Source organism: Heterobasidion irregulare (genome assembly GCF_000320585.1).
Source record: "Heterobasidion irregulare TC 32-1 unplaced genomic scaffold scaffold_02, whole genome shotgun sequence".
NCBI classification, from domain to species: Eukaryota; Fungi; Basidiomycota; class Agaricomycetes; order Russulales; family Bondarzewiaceae; genus Heterobasidion; species Heterobasidion irregulare.
The window spans coordinates 1,428,975-1,453,853 of record NW_009258198.1 but is presented as its reverse complement, the minus strand read 5'-3'; the positions used below and the strand labels follow the sequence as shown (position 1 = coordinate 1,453,853).

The window sequence follows — 24,879 nt, the reverse complement described above, 5'->3', positions numbered from 1 at the left end:
ATCACTGATTACCTTTTACCTTATCACCTTCGGAACCCATATGGACATCTCACCTACCTCCTTATCTTCTCTGATCGCTAAGGCTTGGTGCCCATTCGACATCTACTCTCATTTCTTGTTTAATATTTTACTTAGGGGCTCAGTTTACTATAAAAACCTACATACAACTCTGGAATAAACCAGCTTTCGCACCCCACAGTTCAGAGCTCATTCGCACTCGTCTCAACCATCGAAATCGTCTTCGTCGACTACCGAAAACTTGTCATCCTCGTCGTTCGGCCTCATTCGCTACGCCTTCAATTTCTAAAGTCATCACTTACAATTCCTTGTGTATCAGATACTAGCTCCAGCACCCCTGCTTTAGAGGTTGTTTTAGTGTTGTGCTCGGCACTTAGAGCCACCTCTAGCATATCAACGGTGATGTGGACATGGCATGCTATTCTGTGGTGTCTCATTACAAGGGATATGTAAAGAATCCCACCCATCTGAAAAGCCTCCCAAAAGAATAAGTTCAAATGCTTCCACATTCAAACCCATAGTTATGATGAATGCACGATCACTGCAACTGTTATACAAGGCTGTCCATAGTGTATTCATACAAGGATTTTGAAGAAGCTGAGGGCAAGAGAGGTATGTGGAATGGGCACTCTGGTGCTTGTTACATTGCTGATAAACTTGCTTAATTCCTGCAATTGCAATAGCTGTCGTGACTGAGATCAAGGCATGCTCATCATTCTCAGCATCCTGCAGCATCACTTCTTCTTCAGCTAAGATCATATCAAGCAAAACCAGGTCATCAAGATCCACTGTATATGCTATTATCTAATGTTATCGAAGCTGAACAATAGATGGTGGGCTTGTGGTGTATCTGTGGTGGACTTATCTGTGCTGGCTGCATGGGGGCAGGTCGTGGTTGATGCTCCGCTTATATCAAGTGTGTGCATTCACTGAGTTATAGACGGTCTTATGGTTCTGTAAGATTTCTAGTTTCAAATCTAAAACAAGGTTCGACTCTGATCTATTAATCTAGGACTGCTCTAAAGCCTGTGGAAATGCATCCATTAATGTTAGCAAAGTGCTGGCAGTGGTCTGGTCTACAAGAAATTTAACCACCCAAATAATACCATTTAAACTGTATATATACTATATACATACTGTATGGTTGGAGCGACTCAACACCTTTGTCACATCTTCAATGCTCCGTGTCACTCCCACTCGTTTCTCTTCGCTCGTCTATTTTTCGCCAGCGACTCGGAGCGACTCGAGCGCACGAGGGCCCAGGCAGTGCCCGGAGGGCTGTGATATTTCTGTATGTTTTACTTTTCATAAACTCCTGAGCCCTCATTTCTCTAAATACCTTTCCACCAGAAGCTCGTCTTCAACTCGACCTCTCCCTGCAATGGTAAATTCAAGCTGCTGTGCCCCACCAAAATCCCATATGCTCCTTCCTTTGCCATCCACCGACCCTTCTGAGTATCCCAAAAGGAAATCGCATATCGATCGAGATGAATAATAACCGTCTTTGATTCCCCTGGTGCTAGGTCATACGCCTTGGCGAACCCACGCAGCTGCAGCTTGGGAATGGTCACACCCACATCAGGGTAGGTGATGTACAGCTGCACCACCTCCGATCCAGCCACGGCACCTGTGTTTTTCACGGAAACTTTGACCTCTACTTTGAAGGCAGTGTCATGGGACGATGGCTCAGATATCTTCAAGTCTGAAAGCTCAAAATTCGTGTACGAAAGTCCATGTCTGAGAATCAAATAAGACAACGACATAAGATCTCTATGGGTAGCGTGCTCACCCGAACGGGAAGAGAGGGCGAATGCCTCTAGCTTGATAGTGTTTATAGCCCACGAACAGATCTTCGCGGTAGTGAATCTGCCCGTTCTCGCTGTACAGGTTCGGAAATGCCGGTACGTCCTCAATGCGCGCAGGAAACGTGAGTGGGAGCCGTCCAGAAGGGTTCACTTTGCCAAATAGTACATCTGCCAGTGCATTCCCGGCCTCGTTACCTTGATACCATGCTTGCACTAGTCCCGCGACTTGGTCAGCCCACGGCATCGATACTGCAGAGCCCTAGAGAGAAAGGAGGCTGAGTCGGACGGAAAAATGAAAAATATGTACGAACGCACAGCTTGAAGTACAACAACTGTATTTTTATTGGCTTCGGCAACTCTGGCTATCAATTCGTCTTGGAGGCCAGGCAGCCGAAGTGATGGCCTGTCGAACCCCTCGCCCTCCCATTCAGGTGTAAGGCCACTGACGATGATGGCAACATCGGAGTCAGATGCTAGGTCGACCGCGTCTTGAATGGCTCTCTCCTCGACAATCTTCTCTGCACCCCCCAATCGCTGTGACCAGACGTTCAAGATTCGACTTCAATGTCGCGCACGGTCACTTACGACTCCCCGCATCAAAGCAGGCTGCCCAAAGTTGCGCTCGGGACCTGGGCCATCCACCTGTGGCGGAGTATTTGTGTACTCTACCAGGATTTCCAGAGTTTTTCCCGCAGTGACATTGACTACAGCTTTTTCCTCTATAGTCCCTTGTCTTTTTTCATGCTAGTCAGAACAGTATCGAGAAAATTAGTCTGGATAAAAACGCACCCATAGAAGAAATCGCCTGGTGTCTGCCTTGTCCAATTATCGATTGTCATATGTCCATCGATCCAGAGCTTCGCACGGCCTAGACACAATAAGGATCGAACATACGCGATCGGTACTCATAAAGGGATAACGCACCTGCCACGGTCAATCCGAATTCAAACGGCCCAGTCGTGTCCACCGCAAGGGCTCCCCTGAGTTTGATCGACCATGTGGGTGTGAGACCCTGCGGCAAGAAGTCGTTTAATTTTATGCGCGTATCTTCGACTATATATTCTGCTACAGGTTCGTCCACCTCTCCATTCCTACTATGACTATAAAAAGAGCAGAGCCATCCGGGCCTGCCTGTCGGAGTGGTGAGACTGCTCTCGAGCGTTGGAAGATATTTGTGTGCTTTGGTGCATAGCAAGCACGTGAGCCAGTAGAGTACGGTAAGACTCGTTGATGGACTGACCATAACATCCGAGTTCATACCGTATCTCAATATCCTCGGCAGCACTGTTGATAATTCCTTCCAATGGTGTGATGACATAGGTGGGTTTGAGAGCAGCCGACCCGCCTCCAGAGATAACCCGTGCGCGGGCATTGGGTCCGATGACAGCGATCTTTCGAGTACCCTTGGGTGTCAGTGGCAACACAGTATTATCGTTTTTGAGCACGACGACGCCGCTCGATGCCAAGCGGCGGGCAAAGGCACGCAATACAGGAGAGTCACGCGATCGCTCGACGTTGTCACCGTAAACAACGTCAGAATTCTGTCGTGCAAGCTTTTGGACGAAGGTGAGCAGAGCGGTTACCCGCTCGTCAATGACCTGGGTCCTCAGCTTTTGAGAAGAAAGCGAGTGGTACATGAGGTTCGGTGTGCGCCAGCGTGGGGGACCGGGCATTTCGAGATCGAGGCCAGCGTTGAGAGCCTCAGACGTGCCATACGTTCCATGCCTGATAGATTATGATAAAAATATCATTAAGAGCTCACGTATCACAATCTCCCGATGGTGACAATGAAGGTTGACCACCTTTGGTGCTTACCAGTCACTGATCACGATGCCGTCAAACTGCCATTCATCGCGTAGTATCTTCTGCAGGAGACCTGGATTTTCGGAACAGTGAACCCCACCGATGCGTCCATATGAAGTCATGTATGCCCAGGGCCGAGATATCTTCTGCGCAAGCATGAACCTAGCATCCACCTTACTCATGAAGAAACCCCAGCATCAGTCAACAGTATACGCACGGGTATAGATATATCTCTCGCAAAGCACGATCAGACATGACCGATTCAGCTGCCGTGCGTTCATGCTCTTGATCGTTTCCCACGAAGTGCTTGATCGTGGCGGCGACACCCTTGGATTGTAAACCTGTCACATACGCAGCAGACAAAATACCTGTCCATATGAATGTCAGTGATAGACCTGTCCAGAAACGGCGCAACAAATATACCAGAAAGATGAGGATCTTCGGAGAATGACTCAAATGCCCGACCACCTAGAGGCGAGCGCTGTATGTTGCAGGTAGGAGCAAGAAGGATGACGGATGACTTGAGCTTGGCCTCTTCTGCGAGGAATTGACCGGCCTCGCGAATAAGTCGCTGATCGAATGTCGCTGCGAGCAGCGTCGCACACTAGACAGTCTATGGGTGGTGAGATCACTTGATCGCAAGTCTGGCACGCACAGGAAGACACTGTGCTGGAGTCGGAAGGAAATGTGAGGAACCTCTGACCCCCTAGTAAAATTCAGTAGACTAAAGGCATCCAGAACTAAAGGCTCACGTTAGGGCCATCGCTCATCCGCACAGAAGGAATATGCAGGCGTTCAATAGCTGTTGTATTCCACCAGTCAGGGCCAGAAAGCAGAGAGATCTTCTCATCCAGCTTGAGCTGCGTGACGAGGTCGCTGATCTTAGCATCGAGGAATTGACGAGACATTTCAAAAGCGGAATGGAGGGAGGGGTAATTTGGAAGGGCCAAGACTCATGAGGCTCCATCTTTAAAGTAAGTCGACCATCCATGGAAAAACGTCGGCATAACATAGGATGTCGACGCCAGTTATAGGCGCCGGAAGAGATCGCTGGGAAAGAGAAAGATATATCAAAATTGGAAATAATCAGGTCTTAGATCAAAGTCCGCGGCGGCCCGTCTCAAGTTCTCCTCCTACCATCATCGTCCGAGTTCCATATCTCAGGCTACTCTAGACTGCACATTGAATGTTGACAGACGTCTCTGACACACTCACTAATCTTGCGCTTCCCAAGACATCCGCAACCCTTACCATTCGTGTCATCAAATCGTTCGAGTACCGAACGGAACGCAGTCTCGTTCTTCATAATGTAAATCTTAAAGAAGTGACAGTCGGAGAGCTCAAAAACATCGTTCGGGAAAGTAAGCTTCTTATATTTCTCTCGTTCCCCTTCGTTCCCGGGTGATAATTGATCTAAATCAACGTCGGCAGCCATCAAGGCCAGTCCTGCATGGAAGCCTTATCGAACGGCCCACTTCGGTGAGTCCACCAACTAAATCTGCTCTGATCGACGCTCAATTACCCCGCAAGTAGATACGTTGAAGCTGTACACTAAGGCCCATGGAGCGAAGGTAGATCCGTATACCCTGGTAAAACCTCGGTATTGACATCGCGGACAGACGACCAATCTCATCATTAATCTTGATCACGATGAATGGGTCTTAGATGACGATTCAAAGTCTCTCTCCGACTACGGATTTGGTGCGCCCGTAGTATTGTGTGAGGGTATCCCGTCTAAACATTAATATTTATTGCGCAGAGAATGAGACGGAAGTCAGTTTCTTTGATCGGGGTTTATTTGAAAAATTTAAACTGAACCCAGAGGTGTGTCCCGTCTTGCAACTGATCATCATGCATCAAGCCTCATAGACACTCATTTCTAGACTCGCTGGGAGTGATGGATTTTTGTGGACTTCATGACCTGAGCGAATCAATTTCGCAGACGCTTGGGACACACCGTCGTTCAAGGTGCATTACAGTCCAAAGCAAGAGTCCTCTATACGAGATGTATTACTATTGGAAGTGAGATCGAAAGCATCGGGGCCAGAATGCAGCAAAAATGAGGAATGTGAATGACACAATACAGATGATGAAACACACGATCCAAAAAAACGTACACGAGAATCCACGATCACTGGTTCGCGCACTGCACACGCGGCTCTCCGCTATCCTCCTCTTCCATCGGCTCGTCAACCGCCCTCCGCTGTCGCGGGTCAACTTCCACCAGCTCAACCTCTTCTAAATGGATATTCTTGGGGAACTTCTCGACAGGCTTGCGTGGTGGGAGAGCACGCTCGAGGAAAGTTATTTTCTCAGGATCAATGTGCTCTGGCCACGCAACGGAGACTTTGATGTAGAGATCCCCGGGTTCATGATGCCGTTGGGAGGGCATGCCATGACCATATATGACCTTGAGAGCATCTACATGATCAGGAAGTTAGCCACTGCTTTCGCGAAATCAACCAGCAAACTGTACCGTGTTTGAGGACCTCTCCAGGCGTGATATTGACGATCAAAGCGCGGTCATCCAAATGCTTGACAGCAAACTTTCCGCCGCCGAGTGCAGTGAGGAGGTCCACCTCCGTTTCATAAATAAGATCGTTATCCTGGCGCTTGAAACGATCATGCGGCTTCTCCTCGATGACAATGATGACATCCCCCGGTGAAACCCCTGGCGCCTGGTCGCTCTCTCCATGGAACGTGATGGTCTGTCCACCCTTCATGCCCTTGTCGATATGCACCTCCAACATCTTCTTCTCCGATATAACCTTGCGTGCATTGCATGTTTTGCACTTGTCCTTGTGGTTGATGATTTCGCCTGTACCTGAGCATTCGTCGCACGGCTGCTGCAGCTGTTGAATCATCGGGCCCATCTGCCGCAGAGTGATTTTGACACCACGACCCTGGCAAGTATTGCACGACCGCACGGCACCCTCCTTTCCACCCTTGCCATCACACTTCGCACAGATGATATTGCGCGTGAGCGCAAGCTTAGTCGTCTTGCCTTTGTAAAGGTCTTCGAGTGAGACGTGCACTCGGTGAATGAGGTCCTTGCTCCGGCGAGGCCCTGAGTTGCGGGAGGGGCCACCGCCACCGAAGAACCCGCCACCCCCGAACAACTGGCTGAAAAGATCCTGAATAGGTGGAAGACATGTGAGCACGCAGTCGTGTCCAAAGACGCGCGGTATCTCATACCTGCGGATCCATGCCGCCCGCGCCACCTGATTCTGACAAACCAGCCTCTCCTCGCGCATCGTATATGCTTCGTTTCTGTGAGTCTGACAGAATCTCGTATCTAGACATCGTAAAAAAAGAATTTTTTAACAAAGGGATACTAGAATGCCGCCACGTTGCCGACGTACGCATGAGTAACTTCCTTGAACATATCAGGATCTCCACCCTTGTCCGGATGAAGGCGTAGCGCTCTAGTAGATGAGAAAAAAATCAGACACTGTGCTAGAGACTGATACACCGATGCGCCAATACTTTTTGCGATATGCCTTTTTCAAGTCGGCTTCGGACGCGTCGGGCGACACGTCCAAGAGATCGTAGAATTTCCTACGAGCAAAGAGATGTGAGCACAGCCGAGTTCAGCGCTTAGGACAGCGACAAACGTTTCTTTGACCATGATGGTGGATGGGAAGGGAAGCGAAAGGGTATGGGACGCAAGACGTTGTAGTAAGAGTTAGAAGAACGAGCGGCTGCGTCTTGCAGATAAAGGCAGGGCTTATGGAAACTGCTCGAATTTTCGGGCATGTTCCATCACCCATCCTTCCGTTTTGGGCAAAACGTGGCTGACACACACTCACAGCCTCTTCATTGGGCGCTCTAGTAATTTTATCTACACTGCTCTTACTGAAATACCAACACACAACATAGCAATAGCGCTGATCCGTCAAAAATCTTCACAAGAGGCTAAGTACATACTACTTGGCCACATCAGGATATACGTCAAACCGCCGCTGTGTAGTCACAGGAATGCCCGCCCGAGCTTCGTTGAACTGTTTAGGATCTGTGAAACATCAGATGACTATGATCAAGTATCGCGCATACTTTGGTGCTGACCTATTTTTGCATATATGATTGTCTCCCCCTCTTCTGCCTCACCGAGCTTGGCCCCACTGTATTTTGCGTTAATTCCAAATTTTAGGATACCAGATTCTCTACTTACAAAGGGTCGATCACCATTGAGTGTCCCCACTGGAACGGAATATCAGAGCAGTCAAGCAGATGGGTTGCAGGGAATTCACCGCATGATATCCTGCCGTCAAGTCTCGTGCTGGACTGCACATTGAAAAATAAACTTGATTGTCAACAGCCCTGCCAAAAGATGCAGTCAAGGCGCATCTGTTTGAATGTCGTCAGAACTTAGATAAGCATACCGAGATCGCTGTAGAAGTTCCCAGTGAAGAGGGCCTGTTGTCATATTAAAGGCTCCTGGATATATCAGGACTTGACAACCTGGTGCCAGAGTGAGATGCTAACTCTGACCGGACACTATAAAGAGCAAACCTTTACGAGCAGCGATCATCGCGAGCTCGGGGAATCTGACATCGTAGCAAATTCCAAGACCGATCCGGGCAAAGTCTTTTAGAAGACAAGTACATTATGTATTCACAGTGAAACGCGAGACTGCACCGTGACATACCTGTATCAAAGTAGTTCAGGGTTGTGCCGCCCGTCAATGTCTCGCTTTCCTACGTTGAGAAACATAACATCGAATCCGGCACTTGGTAAATCTGTAGATATTGCTCACCTTGAATGTGATCTTGCCCGGAATGTCGATGTCAAATAAGTGTACTTTCCTGTGGATCGCGACAAGGTCCCCTGAGTCAAAGGTGACATGTAAGGTCAGCTAGGAATGGTGGAGACATGGATTCACACCCTGTGGGTTGTACACTGTCGCAGTGTTATATACCTTCCCGTCCTCGGCATCCCGTTCAGGAATAGAACCTGATAATGCCTCCGTCAGCCTTTATACCAACTTTTGAGCTGGGACGGACCGCCAATCAACCATATACCAGCCTCCTTGGCTGCTTCTGAGAGTAGCCTTACACTCTCGCTGGAGCTCTTCTGGACATCGTAGGTCTTCCCAGGCTTGAATCCTATCGTTTCGGCATACACGGGGAAATGAACATGTCCATACGGTGAGTTAAAGCATTCCTGGATCCATCTTGGTTGTAATAAGCAATGTATTGATAACAAGAGACGTACTGGGAGGACAACGAGGGAAGGCTTCTTATCGCTCGCACCCCCTGCGCGAGCGGCGGTCAGTATCATTTCCTTTGCATGCTTCAAGTTGGCAGCTTTGTCGGCACCAATCTGGCCTAGCTGAATCAACGCTAAGTTGAAGGCCTTGAAATCCGGCGCGGGAGATGACATGGATGCCAGTGATCTAGAGAAGCGGGGGAGTGACGCTCGGTATGTGGAGAGCCAGGTGCGAAGCATCAGTCAAGAGCTTTGGCAAGCCTAGCCCTGTGAATTCCTGGGGTCTAATCTAATCAATTGAGGTATAGTTCACTATCTCATAATGTATGAATCAGATATATTCACAGATATTCACGACACCCTCAAACTCAAAGATTTGAGTATACAGGTATGAGGGGCCCTACTAGGACATGCGATTATCTTAATTGCACCTGTCACATGAGGGGGTCTGTGGAGAGCGAGAAATATTTTATGGTTTTTCTGATTTATGCATTATTAAAAAGTGAACTGTATATCTTTATTGGCCCGCTGAGTACACCATCACTTTCTGCACCATTCTGTACAATGTGAGTCAGATCCCGCTCAAGCCACCCACCCACAGGGTTCAAAGGCCGACCAGTGTCCAGATATATATCTGGGAACAAATTTCTACATCTTGGTCTTCCAACTGGCTTGGTCCCGGAACATGCCTCTTCTTGTCCTCTATAATCCCGTCAGCGGAAACAGTTCTGGCAAACAGATCGTCGAAGAACACATCCTTCCGCTCCTCTCAAAACATGGAAAAGTCACAGATAGGGTCGTGAGCACGGAGCGTCCGGGACACGCCGGCTCACTTGTTGTCAATTTCATCGATCAGTTTCCAGCTAAGGACAGAGTCGTAATCGACATCGTCCTTGTATCGGGTGATGGAACGCTACACGAGATTGTAAATCTTCTGGATGAGGAGTGTGCGCGGCGAGGCGACTCGAAGCCGTTTCCACGATTTCGTATCGCTCTTATCCCAGGCGGGACCGCGAATGCACTGCACTCCTCCTTCTTCCCTCAATCCACGGGCACAGAGACCTCTTCTCACCAATTTGCATCACTTGACGCTTTCCTTGGACCTACGCCATCGGCGAAAACGCTCACGCTCTCGCACACCGTCATCACGCCTCCGCATGCTTCCTCTCAGGACAGCGAGACAAGGGCGCATACTTCTGTTGTGTCCGTTGTGGTCACTTCGACATCCCTCCATGCATCTATATTGCACGATTCGGAGGCTCTTAGGAAAGGCATGCCAGGAATCGAAAGGTTCAAGGTGGCCGCGCAGCAGAACGCAACCCGATGGTATCACTCGCGTGTGCGCCTCCTTCCGTTCCCGCCCTCGTCGAGTGTGCAACGTTACGATCCTGTGACAGACGCATTCGTCCCAGTATCGGAAGCGGAGACAGAGCTCGATGGACCGTTTGCGTACTTCTTGAGCACCATAAATGTCGATCGTCTTGAACCTGCGTTTCGCATTTCCCCTCTCGCACGATCGCATCCTTCGGCATCTACAAACCATGAAGATGGTGCAATCGATGTAGTTGTCGTCCGCCCAAAGAGAGATCCTTCTGTAAAGGACGAGACGGAGGAAACAAGAACGCGGTTTACGGGGAAGGCGTGGCAGGTGCTTGGTAGTGCGTATGCAGATGGCGCGCACGTGAAACTGAGGTATGGAGCAGAAGGAGAAGTCGGCGAGGGAGGTATTGGATTGCCTGTCGTGGAGTATTTCCGAGTCGGCGGATGGGAATGGATTCCAGTAAGTGCAAGCACAGTCCCAACCGAATCTTTAATCATCTTGATACAGGATAAAGCGGACGAAGAAGCGCGTCTTCTATGTGCGGACGGGACGATCTTCACGATCCCGCCTGGCGGGAAAGCCCTGTCAATGATCTTGTCGCAGACCTCACACAAGTTAGACCTCGCTGTATACATATGATACTTTGAGGCCGATTTCAATGCCTGGCGATGTATATCTGAACCGGATGAATCATATATGTCACATTCTCCACCAGCGAACGCCCACCGTGGTATATCAGCGTAAATTAAGATCATGGTCAAGGAGGGCATATGTGCGACAATCGGTTCAAAAGTTGATGGTGCTACGCGAGATGCCGAGTTATGCTGAAGAACTGGTGATGCGGTCGCTGTGAAAAAGCTTGTTGACTGCTTCGCTGGCTACGGCGTGAACTTCTTCGACGGTCGGGGAACTGTCAATCTGTGAAAGAAATATGACATCAGGGAGACGCCGAACTATATATTATAACTTGGCGCACCTTCGCGATCTTATTTAACTTGGCGTAGTGCTCGATGACGGGCATGGTCTGTTCCTTGTATGTACCTACCCATCTGAGTATCAGTATGTGCGCCAAGCGAAACCAGAATGATGTACCAAAACGTTTCTTGATGCTCTCTACATTATCATCTGCACGACCGCTGGTTTGTCCGCGTACAAGAAGGCGCTTGAGCATGACTTCTTCCGTCGTGGTGAAGAATAAGGTTAACGAAGATAGACAAACCTGGCGACATTAATCGATCAGACGTGACATAGGAAATGAATCACAAGCAGAAGCGCACATCCTCCTCAAACTTGAGAGCCTGGTCCATCTTGCGCGGGAAACCATCGATGAGGAAACGGCCCTTGCCGTCCTCCCAGCCAAGCCCAGACTTGATCTTACACGCATCAAGCATTGCGGCCTCGAGCAGCTTGATGGTGACTTCCATGGGCACGATGGTTCCTTCACGGATACAAGTCTTGATGAGATCGCCATAAGTAGATCCCTCGCGATCCTGCTCGGCGCGAAGGAGGTCACCAGCTTTGCACGAATTAGAACTAATCAGATGTGTATGCTGTTGGACTGAGATGTACCAGACAGATGGCAGAAGTTGAAATCTTGCACGAGGCGGGCGCATTGGGTGCCCTTGCCTGAGCATGAATACATAAAGTGGATGCACGGAGTATCGATACTAGGCACTCACCGGCGCCTGGACCACCGAGGACGAAGATAACAGCTACTTTGTTATGATCAAAGACGGTCTTTAGATGATCTCCATGATGGTGCAAGACGTCGGCCACCATCTTGTCGAAGGAGGTAAGTCTATTCTTCTAGATTGTTCTAGGGTTGGGCTTGTCTGCCTCTTCGCTATGAATGGGAGGGACAAGAGGGTGGTCGTTGGGACGAGGACGTGCAGAAGCTGGTGCGGTTACTGCGCGATGATTTACGAGGAAATAGAAAGCACCGAAAGAGAGAAGGGCGACACCTGCAAAGAGAGCTGGGTTGGGTCCTTTAACGACCATGAACGTGCTCAAAGTGAGAGTAGTCACATGTCACACTTGCTGCAAACGATCATGGACATCCGACATCCTCTCCCCGAACACATACACGTCCTCCGCGCGTGCTACAACGACGACGCGCCGGATTTTGTCGCCCTGGGTGGTGACCACTCGGTCCATGTCTATCTCATCGTACGCCTCCGCCTGAGTGTCGCTCTTTTTCCAATAGCTGACCCATTCATATTCCGGCAGTACGAGTCCTCAGCCACTCTTGTCGCGTCATTTCATGTCGGTTCACGGATAACGGCTCTCGCATGGTCTTCGCGCTCAGTGTCGCCCTCTCATTCTGACCAGTGGATTATTGAGTAAGCCTGAAGTGCGTTGTGTTGTTCTTCACTCACGCGTTTCTCACATAAACAGACTCGCAGCCGCCTCTGCAGACTTTGGCCTACATCTCCTAACAAGGTCCCACCATATCAATGCCAGTGAGGATATATTTCCTTTCGGTGGGGGTCTCTCCGGCCACCATGGACGGGTGAACGATATGACCTTTTGCGGAGGCAGCACCGATGACAGTGCGAAATATGTTGCCACCGTTTCTGGTGCGCTAAGTCACCTATAAACACCTTGACCATTCTCACACATCCTTGTTCTTAGACGACAAAATGCTCATGGTGTGGGATCTACATCCGAAAGTTGACGCCCCTGCTTTACAAACACCGACTCCTGCCACTTCTCCTGATCCTAATCCTCCTCTCCTACAGCCGCTCGCTTGGGCTGTCCCTTTCCCTCATCCCCTTACCAGTGTCAACGCTCACCCCTCCGCCAGCAAAGAGCTGATCGTGTCCGACAGTCGTGGCTCTATCTTTCTCACTGATTGGCGCAGCGAAACCAACAAACCGAGTGTCATTGAGCTCGTCGAACCCCGCGCGCTTGCTGACATTGCCACAGGCGCGTTTTCTAACTGGTCAGGGTCTGTTTCGTGGCGCCGCGACTCCGTTGATATGTAGGTGCCGTCATCTAGCCTTTTATTCTCACTGTGTCAGCTGCATAAGGGATCCGAGTCGGGCTGCCGTTACTTTTTGATCTCGATGGGCGAGGTGGCATATCTGACGTCTCTTTTTGTCCATAGCGTAGGCGCTACGTGTGGCCCTCGTTTCGCTATATGGGACTTGGCCAAACTGCAGGGCGGAAAACCCACGGTTACAGGCATGAGTTTTCCCGAAGGAGGACATCGTTTCAGGTGAGCGCCGTTGCCTGCCGCCTTTGTTTCTCCAGATGAATATCATCTCTCCGTCTTGATCGTCCTCCGCAGATGGTGTCAGACCTTCCCAGACTATTTCGCCATCTCGACTCGTTCGCCGTCCAAGGGCGCCGTCATTCATGTCTACAACTATTCGTATGTTCAAGCAGAGCCAACAGTGTTCAATATTGGCCCCCGACCTCTACGAGTTCAAGATTTCGATTTTCTGGCGATGAAGGGCATTCCAAGGATAGTTGCTGTAGTTGAGAGGCAGCTGATCGTATTTTATATAGGTGTTGATTAAGAAGCTCTGTCGATGCTGAAACATATACATTTGAGTCATCTTTGTTGTGCACTTTAACAAATAGAGTGATAGCAAGAGGCCCAGGCTGCTGGAAACTTCTATCGCCGACACGTTTCGCTACACGGGTGTTTCTGTCGAGACCCATCGGAATTGATACTTGAAGCGGGAATATGGTAGGAAAATCCACACGCGGATAAAAGGGTTTGCCAAAAGACGAGTCCCAAGACGACAGGGTCTTGCATAATTTTCTGGAGTGTCGTGCCAGAAAAAAACCGGGTTCCTGAGCCAATACCTGCCTAACTGGGCACCGCAGGTCGGGATGATCGGCAAAGTCCCGTCACGCCCTCAGGCAGGACCCCTGAAAATAGGTAGGGAGCTTTTTCGCCCTTTTTTCTCAAATTTTCGCTCGGATGGGGGTTGTGCCCTCAGTCGAGTCCGGATGAAAGTGCCCATCCGCAGAAGTAGGCCTGAGGGGCTGTCCAGACGTTGGGGGGTCAATATTGGTCAAGGCCTGATTTTGAGCCTCAGTGGAAAGTTTGTCCGTAGCCTAGTGGTAGAAGTTGCTGGCAGTGGGGTAACAGGATCTTAGGATACGGAGTTCGACTCCGGTAATGAGAATTTTGTTTGAGGTCTTCGAAGGCCTTTGAAGGCACATGCATTGATTGCATCACTTCGCGGCACCTCATTCTTACGGCTTCTTACATGTAATAAGTACTTCTTGGTATTCATCTCAAGTGCATCCCTCTTGTTTAATTTTCTTTTCCCTTCAAGCTCTTCGCAACCTGCCATCCTTGACTAGCCAGACTCCTTGACCTCGATTACTTGGTAGTCCTCAGTAGTATAGTATGAGCACAATGATTTGTCAGCTCCTGTTAACTTGTCAATAATACTCTGCAGTGATCTGCAAAGACTGTCACCAATATTGGTGTTATCTCATATCTATCCATGTAGCTTTATGAGCAATCCTATTCAGCAACCTTTCTGGTAGTTCACACACAATTGGCTTTACTCCAGGCCTTCACATATGAACATCTTATATCAGCACTCATTTTTGTGTTTAATGCCAGACAGGCATCAGCAAACCTGTAACCAGTCCCAGCCAGTCCCAGAGCCCCAGATGCTCCTAGATGCTTAGGTCATCTGGGGATATCTGGCTAGATATCTGTGTATGGCCAGATCTGGGCAGATAAGGTGCTCTATCAATAAGCTGACTAGGAGCACATTTCCGGAAGGCAGAGTATGTAAGATTCCCACAGTACCGGAAAATCAAGAAATACATTTGTTGGACTTCAAAGATTTTAATTGACATTGGTGCTATCTGTTAGATTTCAGCTTGTGAGTGGTATTGGGATACTTCCCTGTATCATAGCATTCAAATGATGTATCATATGCCATCATTCTTCCATGGATAGATGCTAAAAATTGCAAAATAGATGACACCTCACAGGGTTTAGGCATCTCAAATTCTGTGAAGTCCCAAAAAGTGCAATATAAGCTAATTGTTGAGGAAGGATATCATGGACATATGGTGGAGTGGATAATTCTGGTACTCACATTGTTCTTAGCCAGTGAATAGTTCTGGGTTCAATCCTTGCTTACTATAGATTAATTTTTGCGGTCATCTATTGACATCAATTATCTAATCACTTCCATATATGGTGCATCTGGACAGATATGTCCAGACACTGGCCAGAAGTCATAGTGTCTGTCTAATCAGGGACTTGAGCATCTAGGGGCTCTGGAGCATCTGTCTAGCTCTGTACAGACACTTCCCAGTTTGCTAATGCAGCTCAGTCTCAGACTCCGACAACTGCCACCTCCAGCTTGATGATATCACTCTCACCACTTACAACAATCTGAACAAGCATTCTCAGAATCTTGGTATTGCTGTGCAGGATTTGTAGAAGCTGAGATGTAGAGGAAAGTGCTTAGCATGAGATCAAGATGATGTGGCTGATGACAAAGGCTCACAGGATGGTTTGTAAATAGTATCTCACATTGTACTTGCATGTTACAGCTTCAATAGGTTTTTTTTCATGTATATTCTAACAAAATACTGGCCTCGAAAGACCTGATTCTAGCAATCCAAGTGAAAATTTGGGTTCTGAAGGCCTGATCTTGGCATCCAATTGATTTTGAGCCCTTAGAATGCCTGATTCTCACATCTGGCCACATTGGGGAAAATAGACCCAAAACCTTAGGCAAATCCGAACTTTTTTGGTAAAATTTGAAAATTTTGTCTGAACTTTTTTGGGCATTTTGCAAAATTTTGCCTGTGCCCCACCTATTTTCAGAGGTCCTCCTCAGGCCTGCTAGGGCTAATGCTCTTAGTACATTGTGTGCTCACCTCTTTGTAGTACTTCATCTTACTATGGCTCTATCTGTCCCTCTCCTACCACCTCCAGGACTTTTGCTTAGATAGAGATCACAAACAATCAAATCTTGAAGACAACAGTGGAGTGTGATCGCTAGGTGGGTCACATAGGGAGGTCTGGCACTTTTTTCCCATATCAGGAGCAAAGTGCTTAGAAACCCAGTTTTTTTCTAGCATGATACTCCAGAAAATTATACAAGACCCTGTAGCATTTTTGTGATTGCACTGTACAATAGGTGATTTAGAATAACAATAAGGATAATATGAGAAGTAAAAAGTACAGTCGCAGACAAGCAAAGTCAACAAAAAAGAAAAATAATTGTAGCGGCTGATGTGCCTAAAATTTACGAAATCTGACTGCAGATTCAGACTCAGGAAGTCAAAAGATGTCTAAAAACGCCCTTCTCAGGATTTTCCCATGAGAAATTGGGACCCACCAATTTTTTGGTGAATTTTTATCAGTGCTAGATGCCCTCAAAAAGATATATGTGACACTATGTGAAGTAAACTAGTTAAGAACTGCCTCAATGCTCATCATTGCACTTTGAGAAACAGTGCAATGACTTTTCTGCTTGCGAATAGCTCATTCCACCACCTTTCTAGTCAACCCTCTGCAATACACATTTATAAAACTCCATGAGCAATTGAAGAAATGACAAATGACCTTGACAGGACAATTGTCGAGGCATTTAAGCACATGCTTCTTTGTGTCATCAAACCTCTCCTTACAGACCTCACAATACCTGTACTTAACAAAACCCCAGTACTGCCAAAAAAAGGGAATCAATAAACAGAGAGAAATAAAATTGAAAATGGCAGAATAAGCAGTTTACTCATCATCTCAATTAGGTTGAGCTCACAATGGAATTTTGGGTGAAATATACAGATGTGACCATGAGCGATAATCTCCTGTTTAAGAAGGGAGACTTGATTCTTGACATCGGCCTGGTTTGAGAGAAGACAAGCCATGCAGCAATGCTCATTCTCAATTGAGCACACCAGCAAGCACTTAGCCCATATGCACATCACCTTGACAATTTTTTTGGCAATAATATATATATATATAGTAAATCTTTGATGGATTCATACAGTACTCATTGAAAGGAGTCGATTGGTGTATTTTACATGATTTATAGACCTTTTTTGTGGGGTCAGCCAATTTTTGGAGGTTTCCGGATCAAAAAATTACTTTTTCTGGACTAACGGCTCATAAGATTTTACTCAAAATATTTCCATGACATCTACTCAAACATTGCTATCGATTCCGGTGTAGCCGGGAAGCCCTAGAAATGGGTGTCGAAATTTGTCGATTTTGCTTGTCCGCGACTGTACATATTACGAAAAATGAGTCATACGAAAGGGAAATGCGATTCAGACGAAGCGGCCAGGATCAACAAGCGCATGAAATAGTCATTGACGCTCCTATAAGTATCGAAGCACGCTAGGGCGCGATATGTGGGAGAGAGAAGACCAAGGTTGGTTCCTTAAAGACCAGACAAGAAAAGACTGGTAAGACGATGAACACAAAGCAGTGACGATAGCATAGCGACAGAAGCAAGATGAAAGAATGGAAAAATGGTAGTGAATGGTCAGGAATTGGTCACAAGAATCGCCATCGCGGGGATGCAGAATGTGATGCAAGACAGGAACAACGTCGAGAATGGATTGGGCGACGAGACCAAATGAAGTTCAGTGCGGGCTGTAGCCTACGACGGGCTGATGGATGCTATATTGGTACTGCTGGTGATGTTCTGGATAGGCATGTTGAGTACGTCCGTACCCCAGCATGCCGCCAGCCCCAGCGCTCCCACTTCCATTACAATTGCCATGACCGCTGCCGCTTGCATACCCAGCATATTGGTTCGCGGATACCGTGTTTTCGCCATACCCAAGCTCGCGGAACATGTGATTCCAATACCGCTGGTCGTCGGGCATCATCTGCGTCTGTTGATTGTAAGGAGCATATCCATTGGATGTGCGCATGCTCGGCTCGCTGGTCTGCATCAGAGGATCCTGCATCGACGGCGGAGGTGGGACATTAGGCGATGCAGGGAAGTGGAAGGAGGACTGTTGCTCCTGTCCCACGTTTTGTGGATACATGGCCGAAGGTGACTGTACCTGAGACGCCGACGGACCGGGATGACGCGAACTGCTCGAATGATCTAACAGGGAACGATGAGTCGCCGGAGAAAGCGATCGGCGGCCAACAGGACTCACTGAATACCCGGACATCCGATGGAGCAGCTTGAAACCGGGCGGTCTCCGTCTGGCGGGCCTTGAAAATATCTTGAGCTACCAGGCCGCGAAGGAAACGGGAATGATAGGCTGCTCCAGTAGAGGTGGGGGACAAAGAAGACGCGTCTTCGTACGCGTCGGCCGCATTAGAGATCACGGTGTGAATTTCGTTGGTGGCGCCCTCGTGCAATTCAGTAAGGGTGTTGGAGCTACGGAGCAGCTGTTCAAATATAGGATCACCTATGAATCAAACCGGTATTTGCAATCTTAATTCAATAGATTACCTTCAATAAGAAAACAGCGCAATAGGCGGTCATGACTGTGATCGAGTCTTGGCCGTAGCGCTAAATCGATAAGAAGGTTAGAATATTCACCCCAAATGGGGAAAAAAAAGTTCTCATACCAGCATGCTCATTGACGCAAATTGCTTAGTGACAATTTGAAGGTTCTCCATGGCGCTGGTATAGCACGCCGACAAAGCCTGCGAGCTGGGAGGAACTCGACTTTGCTGCTCAAAAATCAACACCGCAGTACATGGCAGAACACCGAAGAATGGACATACCGGCGATATAGAGGCTTGGACACCGAAGCTGTTCAAAAACAGTCGCACATACAGTCGGAAGAAGCTCAGAAAGGCAAAGTGGAACAATTCGCCATTGGCGCGGCGCATCTCGTTTTGCCATGTCTCCATCCACTGCGTCAGCTTGCCATTACAGTTGCTAAGCAAGACCTCCTGGTTCACGTCGGCATGAGTGGTGTCGGTGACTCCTTTGTTGGGCATGTAGAAGACGTCGGTGAGCTCAGCCTTGATATCGCTAGTATTGAGCAATTGCCTTGATCAAAAGATTGGTGTTACTCACTGCAATGCGACGTAGCTGGACGAATGCAGCCACAATGACATCTTCTGGCCGGATAATGGAGCCACCCTCTTCATGCCAAGTATTGGAATGTCTGACGAGGTCACACTTCGTCCGAGATGAGCGGAGCCATATCGACGTCTAGCGAAATAAATACTTACTTCAGGCAGCATCCACTGCTTGCCCGTCTGCATATTCAAGCTCCTGTCGTGAACGAAGAGAACAAGATATGTACGCTCGCGGTTGCGCCTCTCCCGCAGTTGGAACTCAGTTTCGTTGGGAGGGGGTTGGGAGAAGTAGCGATTGAGTCCCAAATCCACAGCCATGCGGCAGGCCTAGCAGACGGTATGAAAAGACAGAAGCCCATACCCTCGATGAAAGTACTCACATAGCCAATGTACGTAAATGTACGCTGCGAAGGTGTCAGCAACGGATAGATCATTCGAGGCGAAATGCGAAATGACGGACGGTGTCCTCAGGTTCCTTCCAGTAGGTAAGGCAAGCAAAAGCCTGAACAACCTCGACGCTCTTCAATCCTTCCGCAAATGAACGCACAGCGAATTCATGGGCAAGCTTCTGACAGGCCTTATAAGCTTCAGGCTTGAAGAACTTGCACCCCGCCATGAGGAGGGTTGTGTACAAGAAGGGAGATTTTGTGCGAACATATGTGGGCGAGTGGAGAGCAGGGTCAAACAAGTTGACGAACGGATTGAGGCGCAAAAAGACGAGGTCAAAGAGGACCTTGGCGTAGGCGTCATCGATGATGCCCGCTGTTACAGGATCGTGGAATCCAGGAGGTAGATGAACGGGCGAAACTGTATAGGTAGAGCTCAGGCTACCTTGATCAGAAGGCATCGATGATGTTGGGGGTTCGTGTTCCGGGTTGAGAATAGTTTTGAAGAATGACTGCCTCTGATTTTCTCTACGAATCAGCTTGGCAGGGAACATGCCTTCCCTGTTACGGTCTCCATCATCTTCCTCGTGTTCTGGATTAGTAGACCGAGAACCGTTTCTTGAAGCGTAACTTTCCCCATCATAGTCCGGGGGGAGGTTAAGGGGCGGGAGCTCGGTGGAGAACTGCGAGCCAGGAGTGCCATAGGGATCACTTGGACGAAGACGATAACCAGACTCGGAGCGGCCAGAACGAGCGGGCGAGGTAGGGTAAGGCGTGGAGTTGGAGTCATGGTTGTGCTTCAACTTCGCGCTATTAAGGCCCTTCTCTAGACGCCTCAACATCTTCGAAGCCTCGGAGAGCCTTTGTCCAGGTGAATCATGCGAAGAGTAGTAAAGGGAAGCGTCTTACTTGGAGCCTGGCTTACGACCTCTTCGGTGTTTCTCGAAAATACATCTAAGAAACCAATAAAAATAATGCAAATGTATGCTACGTAATATCCGACTCACTCTGAATTAGAGCGTCTGCAGCGTTGGCAGGGCTGCTGACCGTCTTCTGCACCAACGCATTTCATCTAGATGAGTGTGAGAATACATCTTTCAAAATGCGAAGGAATTGTACTTTAGCAGCGCGGCACACGGTGCAAGCCCTGGCACCTCTCTGGACCGGCGGCTTGGCACTGATTAACAGAGCACGAATGGCACTCGTAAGAAAAATCAGATCGTAGACGAAGGATGAAAGGGGACGACGTACTTGGACTTTGATTGTTCTGTGGTGGGCTCTGGCGACATATGGGGGACCGACTCCATGATAGGAGGAAAAAAGGAGGTAATAGCACGGCGATCAACGAGGTCCGGGCGTGCGTTCGACGACCGAGTATACTATGGCCGAATACAAGATGAGGACGGAGGAAGACGCAGAGCGAGAAAAAAAGGGGATTTGTAAAAGAGAACAAGGACGAAAAGACGACGGAGGAGCAGGAGAGGGGGAAGCGGATGGAGGGAAGAGATGGAAGGGAGACAAGAGGGAGGATGGCGGCGTCTAAAAGGACGAAGGAGGTTGGGTGGTGCAGCCACCGGCAGATTCCGGCATTCCAGCTGAGTTCCAGCTGGCGGCTCTTTCGCATTACGTCTCCATTTCAAGTAACCGCCAGCCCGGCCGGCTGTCTTGCGGCCTCCAAACACTCCGGCATCATTCCGGTTGCGGTCTTTTCCTTGCTCGCCGGTCACCCCCATATCACAGCATATCACTCCCATATCAGCCCAAAATAAAGTCTTGCTCCCATCGGCATTTGTTTGAGCCCCTTGCTCTACAGCGCTCAGAGCAATGTCATGCGGCGTCTCATAGCTTGAGGATGCGTCATAACTCGAGATGCCTTGCATATTTCTGCTTTTGTTATGATGTACAAATGATACATGCCTGTGTCTTCACATTCTGTGGCTGCTTCTTTGATTTTGTCCTCGCTATCGTAAGCATCATGTTTATGTTCACTGATCGCGCGCGAAACATTTTTATCGCAAACACAGCCTTCCACCCCTAGATCCGGCGTGTTATTACAGGCGATTACTTACACTCAGTACATAACAGTTCGGCATAGTTCGGCCTCCGACGGTATCTTCTTCTCCGCTTCAATATGTGGCTCCTAGTGGCGCTGGAACATCCACTTCTTACCTGCTTGCTCCCATGGTCCGTATCATAATCAAGGGTGGTGTGTGGAAGGTATGTTGTCTCTCGTTATTGGAGGCGGGGTCTCGCACTGATATTCTGCAGAACACGGAAGATGAGGTTCTCAAAGCCGCCATTGCTAAGTATGGCAAAAACCAATGGTTAGTCTCGTTTCGTTCGCACCTATCCTACAGTGCTCACCCTCCCAATTACAGGGCGCGAATATCGTCTCTTCTCGTTCGAAAGACACCAAAACAATGTAAAGCCCGATGGTATGAGTGGCTAGATCCCTCCATCAAGAAGACGGAATGGGCCAAGGTGCGCCTCTGCTAGCATCGACCTTTGACTCACAAATCTCATTTTCCTCACAGGAAGAGGATGAGAAACTCCTTCACCTTGCAAAGCTGATGCCAACCCAATGGCGTACGATCTCACCTGTTGTTGGACGGACTGCTACGCAATGTCTTGAGCGGTATCAAAAGCTACTGGATGAAGCTGAGGCGAAGGAGAACGAAGAGCTGGGCTTGGCAGGCCCTGGTGATTCTGGGCCGGGTGCAGACGACGTGCGTAGGCTTCGGCCGGGAGAGATCGATCCTGACCCAGAAACGAAACCTGCTAGGCCAGATCCCATTGACATGGACGAGGATGGTAGGCTCGTCAATACTATTTTTTCTTTTCCGTTATCGAATTTTGTTTAGAGAAGGAAATGCTATCCGAGGCTCGCGCGCGCCTTGCGAACACCCAAGGCAAGAAGGCCAAGCGTAAGGCTCGTGAACGCCAACTCGAGGAAGCTCGACGGCTGGCAGTATTGCAGAAGAAGAGGGAGTTAAAGGCAGCCGGTATCATCATGCGCCACAAGACCAAGAAGAAGGGAATGGATGTATGCTTCTTTTCTCTATGCAGCGCCCGACACTGCTCACGCTTTGTTCGTCTCAGTACAATGCCGATATCCCATTCGAGAAGAAGGCTGCCCCCGGATTCTATGACACGTCTGAGGAACAAGCTCGTGTTACCTCCGCTCCCGTTGGACAAACGCTTCGTCGACTCGAGAACAAGCGCAAACCAGAGGAGGAGGAAGCAGAGCGCAAGAAGCGACAGAAACGCAACAAGGAGGGCGAAAACGGGGCACCTCACCAGACCAAATTCATTGCAGCGAGGGACGCGCAGATTCAGAAGCTGAAAGAAGCTGAGTCCATCGGGCGGAGGAGTAAATTGATGCTCCCTCCAGCGCAAGTGGGTGAGAAGGAGTTGGAAGATATCGTCAAAATCGGACAGGCGGACGAGAACGCAAAGGCATTGATGGGCTCTACGGATGACCCAAGCGCGCAGTTGCTGGGTAATTATGAGGGGTTGGACAGAGCAAAGATGGCTAGAACGCCGAGGACGGCCCCGCAACGTGAACTTATTTTCCCCAGATTACATGTCTATGGTGCTGATCTTATATTCCAGAGGATCATATCTTGTCTGAGGCCCGCAATCTACGCAACATGACAATGGCCCAGACACCTCTACTTGGAGATGAGAACACCCCTCTACATGTCACTACTGATGGCGACACCGGGTTTGGAGGAGCGACGCCGCACCATCAACCTGCTTTCACGCCTAATCCTCTTGCGACTCCCATGCACCGTAATGGCGATGTATCAGCCACTCCTCGAACAGACAACAACGGTGCAACTCCCCTCCGCACACCTATGCGTGATAACCTCAGCATCAACCCGGAAGAAAGATCTTCATTCGTCGGTGACACACCACGCGAGCAGCGGCTCCGCGCGGCCTCTGCCAAGCGCTCTCTCAAAGCTGGCTTCATGAACCTGCCCAAGCCAGAGAACAACTTCGAGCTCCTGGTTCCCGAGGACGAAGACGATGAAGGTACAGAGGCATATGCATTGTCGGAAGAGGATGCAGCGGAGCGGGACGCGAAGTTGAGGAGGCTGAGAGAGGAGGAAGAGAAGAGGATTTTGGCGAGACGCAGTCAGGTCGTACAGCTAGGCCTTCCACGACCGCCAAATGTCGATCTGGATCAGTTGATGCAGGACCTGAGGATCGTGCCTCTTGGAGAGACAGGATTGGAGAAGGCCCAGCGCTTGGTGGATTTGGAGGTTGCGCGTCTTCTGCAGCATGATTCGATCGCGCATCCCATTCCGGGGACGACACAGCCCGGAGGTACGCAATCTGCGTATGAGATTCCTCCAGACGACTATGTCGTGGGGGCCAAGGACGAGATTCAAATCGAACTGGCCGCTGCTGTTGGATTCCCTGATGCTCCTGTGGAGAAGGTCAAGGAAGGTGTCATCGCACTTGCGAAAAATGAAGGTGTCGAGGATTTGTCGTATTGGGCGTATCTCAAGGGTCAACTGGCCTTCGACGTTGCCACCGGTCGATGGCTCACTGAAGACAAGATTTCACTGGAGGCACGCGTTGCCGGATACACTTCATTACTGGAGGAGAGCAAAAATATCATGGCAAGGGAGGCTGGTCGAGCTGCCAAGGTGGAGAAAAAGCTCGGAATAACCCTGGGCGGATACCTTGCACGCTCCCGCGATCTCTCGAAACGGCTCGGCGACGCGTTCGATGAGTTACAGCGCACTAAGATTGACTTCGAGAGCTTCGCACGGTTGAGAGGAAACGAGTCTGCTGCCGGACCAGCCCGGGTGACGCGTCTGAAAGAGGAGGTAGAGAAGTTGGAGAGTAGAGAGAGGATCCTACAGACTATCTATGCTGAGCTGGAACGGGAGAAGAGGGAAAGTGAAGAGCGGGTGGCAGCGCTCGAAGAGAGGATTATGATGGAGGCCGAGGCGTTGAACGAGGCTATGTTGGCTGCAGAGGATGGAGTCGCTGTGTAACTTTTCCATGTATATACTTAGTCTTCCTGTCATATTTATGTTTGTATCACCGATCTGACTTTTTTCCTTTCACCTGGAAGGCCATGTCGATCGCATTGTGCTAAGATTACACGTTCTTCCCTCGTGTGTGTAAAGTGACAGGTTGCATTCATATTGGGATGTGTGTAAGTTACCGAAGAAGATGGATGACGGACAGATCACGCGATCGTTTTCGTGGATTCAGTCCGATGAACAGCCAGAATTAGGATGAAGTGCCTAACATGAGGCACGAGCGTACCCTGCATTGTTTGTCGAACGTGTGCGTTGGCCCCTTCTCTTGTCCTTCACACATACA

The 24,879-nt window shown here is 49.2% G+C and overlaps 12 protein-coding genes across 12 annotated transcripts; 4 read left to right on the top strand and 8 right to left on the bottom strand.

Moving 5' to 3' along the window:
* Nucleotides 1-1,274: 1,274 nt before the first annotated feature.
* Nucleotides 1,275-4,548, bottom strand: HETIRDRAFT_60775 (glycoside hydrolase family 3 protein). The gene is made up of 12 exons (XM_009543558.1): nucleotides 4,379-4,548; nucleotides 4,282-4,332; nucleotides 4,050-4,230; nucleotides 3,844-3,994; nucleotides 3,639-3,788; nucleotides 3,064-3,548; nucleotides 2,748-3,002; nucleotides 2,613-2,691; nucleotides 2,409-2,556; nucleotides 2,139-2,357; nucleotides 1,808-2,082; nucleotides 1,275-1,755 (listed from the first exon to the last, which is right to left on the bottom strand). Exons 1-12 carry the CDS (start codon nucleotides 4,532-4,534, stop codon nucleotides 1,350-1,352), a joined length of 2,556 nt encoding a protein of 851 aa, XP_009541853.1. The 5' UTR covers nucleotides 4,535-4,548; the 3' UTR covers nucleotides 1,275-1,349.
* A 216-nt stretch (nucleotides 4,549-4,764) lies between these two features.
* HETIRDRAFT_470671 (uncharacterized protein) lies at nucleotides 4,765-5,545 on the top strand. The gene is made up of 6 exons (XM_009544136.1): nucleotides 4,765-4,987; nucleotides 5,058-5,105; nucleotides 5,160-5,197; nucleotides 5,246-5,327; nucleotides 5,386-5,450; nucleotides 5,510-5,545. Exons 1-6 carry the CDS (start codon nucleotides 4,813-4,815, stop codon nucleotides 5,522-5,524), a joined length of 423 nt encoding a protein of 140 aa, XP_009542431.1. The 5' UTR covers nucleotides 4,765-4,812; the 3' UTR covers nucleotides 5,525-5,545.
* HETIRDRAFT_407567 (uncharacterized protein) lies at nucleotides 5,534-7,302 on the bottom strand. The gene is made up of 6 exons (XM_009544135.1): nucleotides 7,241-7,302; nucleotides 7,113-7,184; nucleotides 6,989-7,051; nucleotides 6,822-6,921; nucleotides 6,103-6,760; nucleotides 5,534-6,047 (listed from the first exon to the last, which is right to left on the bottom strand). Exons 1-6 carry the CDS (start codon nucleotides 7,252-7,254, stop codon nucleotides 5,758-5,760), a joined length of 1,197 nt encoding a protein of 398 aa, XP_009542430.1. The 5' UTR covers nucleotides 7,255-7,302; the 3' UTR covers nucleotides 5,534-5,757.
* Nucleotides 7,303-7,552: 250 nt separating this feature from the next.
* Nucleotides 7,553-9,008, bottom strand: HETIRDRAFT_309934 (uncharacterized protein; the record flags this gene model as incomplete). Its single annotated transcript, XM_009544134.1, has 11 exons — nucleotides 7,553-7,638; nucleotides 7,692-7,747; nucleotides 7,798-7,826; nucleotides 7,877-7,946; nucleotides 8,009-8,087; nucleotides 8,139-8,213; nucleotides 8,275-8,323; nucleotides 8,383-8,453; nucleotides 8,511-8,579; nucleotides 8,630-8,789; nucleotides 8,841-9,008. 11 exons carry the CDS (start codon nucleotides 9,006-9,008, stop codon nucleotides 7,553-7,555), a joined length of 912 nt encoding a protein of 303 aa, XP_009542429.1.
* Nucleotides 9,009-9,287: 279 nt separating this feature from the next.
* HETIRDRAFT_470663 (uncharacterized protein) lies at nucleotides 9,288-10,872 on the top strand. Its single transcript, XM_009544133.1, has 2 exons — nucleotides 9,288-10,614; nucleotides 10,663-10,872. Exons 1-2 carry the CDS (start codon nucleotides 9,520-9,522, stop codon nucleotides 10,792-10,794), a joined length of 1,227 nt encoding a protein of 408 aa, XP_009542428.1. The 5' UTR covers nucleotides 9,288-9,519; the 3' UTR covers nucleotides 10,795-10,872.
* HETIRDRAFT_438339 (uncharacterized protein) lies at nucleotides 9,288-12,173 on the bottom strand. The gene is made up of 7 exons (XM_009544131.1): nucleotides 11,835-12,173; nucleotides 11,725-11,781; nucleotides 11,433-11,671; nucleotides 11,248-11,374; nucleotides 11,132-11,196; nucleotides 10,663-11,073; nucleotides 9,288-10,614 (listed from the first exon to the last, which is right to left on the bottom strand). The coding sequence occupies exons 1-6, from the start codon at nucleotides 11,932-11,934 to the stop codon at nucleotides 10,975-10,977; spliced, it is 687 nt and encodes a 228-aa protein (XP_009542426.1). The 5' UTR covers nucleotides 11,935-12,173; the 3' UTR covers nucleotides 9,288-10,614; nucleotides 10,663-10,974.
* Nucleotides 11,962-12,153, bottom strand: HETIRDRAFT_414588 (uncharacterized protein; the record flags this gene model as incomplete). Its single annotated transcript, XM_009544132.1, has 1 exon — nucleotides 11,962-12,153. The coding sequence occupies one exon, from the start codon at nucleotides 12,151-12,153 to the stop codon at nucleotides 11,962-11,964; it is 192 nt and encodes a 63-aa protein (XP_009542427.1).
* A 31-nt stretch (nucleotides 12,174-12,204) lies between the features above and the next one.
* Nucleotides 12,205-13,676, top strand: HETIRDRAFT_309790 (uncharacterized protein; the record flags this gene model as incomplete). Its single annotated transcript, XM_009544130.1, has 6 exons — nucleotides 12,205-12,321; nucleotides 12,382-12,494; nucleotides 12,550-12,731; nucleotides 12,787-13,135; nucleotides 13,262-13,372; nucleotides 13,445-13,676. 6 exons carry the CDS (start codon nucleotides 12,205-12,207, stop codon nucleotides 13,674-13,676), a joined length of 1,104 nt encoding a protein of 367 aa, XP_009542425.1.
* Nucleotides 13,677-16,833: 3,157 nt separating this feature from the next.
* On the bottom strand, nucleotides 16,834-17,076 carry HETIRDRAFT_308975 (uncharacterized protein; the record flags this gene model as incomplete). The annotated part of the gene is made up of 1 exon (XM_009544129.1): nucleotides 16,834-17,076. The coding sequence occupies one exon, from the start codon at nucleotides 17,074-17,076 to the stop codon at nucleotides 16,834-16,836; it is 243 nt and encodes an 80-aa protein (XP_009542424.1).
* Nucleotides 17,077-17,446: 370 nt separating this feature from the next.
* Nucleotides 17,447-18,198, bottom strand: HETIRDRAFT_407563 (uncharacterized protein). Its single transcript, XM_009544128.1, has one exon. It carries the CDS (start codon nucleotides 18,067-18,069, stop codon nucleotides 17,740-17,742), a length of 330 nt encoding a protein of 109 aa, XP_009542423.1. The 5' UTR covers nucleotides 18,070-18,198; the 3' UTR covers nucleotides 17,447-17,739.
* A 359-nt stretch (nucleotides 18,199-18,557) lies between these two features.
* Nucleotides 18,558-20,709, bottom strand: HETIRDRAFT_309579 (uncharacterized protein; the record flags this gene model as incomplete). The annotated part of the gene is made up of 10 exons (XM_009544127.1): nucleotides 18,558-18,629; nucleotides 18,689-18,793; nucleotides 18,848-19,090; nucleotides 19,146-19,250; nucleotides 19,304-19,477; nucleotides 19,531-19,554; nucleotides 19,611-20,397; nucleotides 20,446-20,490; nucleotides 20,544-20,608; nucleotides 20,656-20,709. Coding segments are annotated over 10 exons (1,674 nt in total), but the record flags the coding sequence as incomplete, so codon positions are not given.
* Nucleotides 20,710-21,717: 1,008 nt separating this feature from the next.
* HETIRDRAFT_379594 (uncharacterized protein) lies at nucleotides 21,718-24,616 on the top strand (the record flags this gene model as incomplete). Its single annotated transcript, XM_009544126.1, has 7 exons — nucleotides 21,718-21,753; nucleotides 21,805-21,860; nucleotides 21,915-22,017; nucleotides 22,071-22,347; nucleotides 22,398-22,579; nucleotides 22,636-23,095; nucleotides 23,149-24,616. The coding sequence occupies 7 exons, from the start codon at nucleotides 21,718-21,720 to the stop codon at nucleotides 24,543-24,545; spliced, it is 2,511 nt and encodes an 836-aa protein (XP_009542421.1). The 3' UTR covers nucleotides 24,546-24,616.
* Nucleotides 24,617-24,879: the final 263 nt, after the last annotated feature.

What these genes read in the sequence shown, in the direction of transcription:
- HETIRDRAFT_60775 (XM_009543558.1), bottom strand. Translation starts at nt 4,534, where the DNA reads ATGTCTCGTCAATTCCTCGATGCTAAGATCAGCGACCTCGTCACGCAG. An exon ending in GGATGAGCGATGGCCCTAAC is followed by an intron (nt 4,333 to 4,378) that starts GTGAGCCTTTAG and finishes GAATTTTACTAG; the next exon opens with GGGGTCAGAGGTTCCTCACA. An exon ending in CGAGAGATATATCTATACCC is followed by an intron (nt 3,789 to 3,843) that starts GTGCGTATACTG and finishes GGTGGATGCTAG; the next exon opens with GTTCATGCTTGCGCAGAAGA.
- HETIRDRAFT_470671 (XM_009544136.1), top strand. Translation starts at nt 4,813, where the DNA reads ATGTTGACAGACGTCTCTGACACACTCACTAATCTTGCGCTTCCCAAG. An exon ending in TTATCGAACGGCCCACTTCG is followed by an intron (nt 5,106 to 5,159) that starts GTGAGTCCACCA and finishes CCCCGCAAGTAG; the next exon opens with ATACGTTGAAGCTGTACACT. An exon ending in CTAAGGCCCATGGAGCGAAG is followed by an intron (nt 5,198 to 5,245) that starts GTAGATCCGTAT and finishes CATCGCGGACAG; the next exon opens with ACGACCAATCTCATCATTAA.
- HETIRDRAFT_407567 (XM_009544135.1), bottom strand. An exon ending in TTCAAGGAAGTTACTCATGC is followed by an intron (nt 6,922 to 6,988) that starts GTACGTCGGCAA and finishes TACGATGTCTAG; the next exon opens with ATACGAGATTCTGTCAGACT. An exon ending in CGGGCGGCATGGATCCGCAG is followed by an intron (nt 6,761 to 6,821) that starts GTATGAGATACC and finishes CCACCTATTCAG; the next exon opens with GATCTTTTCAGCCAGTTGTT.
- HETIRDRAFT_470663 (XM_009544133.1), top strand. Translation starts at nt 9,520, where the DNA reads ATGCCTCTTCTTGTCCTCTATAATCCCGTCAGCGGAAACAGTTCTGGC. An exon ending in GCGGATGGGAATGGATTCCA is followed by an intron (nt 10,615 to 10,662) that starts GTAAGTGCAAGC and finishes ATCTTGATACAG; the next exon opens with GATAAAGCGGACGAAGAAGC.
- HETIRDRAFT_438339 (XM_009544131.1), bottom strand. Translation starts at nt 11,934, where the DNA reads ATGGTGGCCGACGTCTTGCACCATCATGGAGATCATCTAAAGACCGTC. An exon ending in CAACTTCTGCCATCTGTCTG is followed by an intron (nt 11,672 to 11,724) that starts GTACATCTCAGT and finishes ATTCGTGCAAAG; the next exon opens with CTGGTGACCTCCTTCGCGCC. An exon ending in CTCTCAAGTTTGAGGAGGAT is followed by an intron (nt 11,375 to 11,432) that starts GTGCGCTTCTGC and finishes TAATGTCGCCAG; the next exon opens with GTTTGTCTATCTTCGTTAAC.
- HETIRDRAFT_407563 (XM_009544128.1), bottom strand. Translation starts at nt 18,069, where the DNA reads ATGCAGGATCCTCTGATGCAGACCAGCGAGCCGAGCATGCGCACATCC.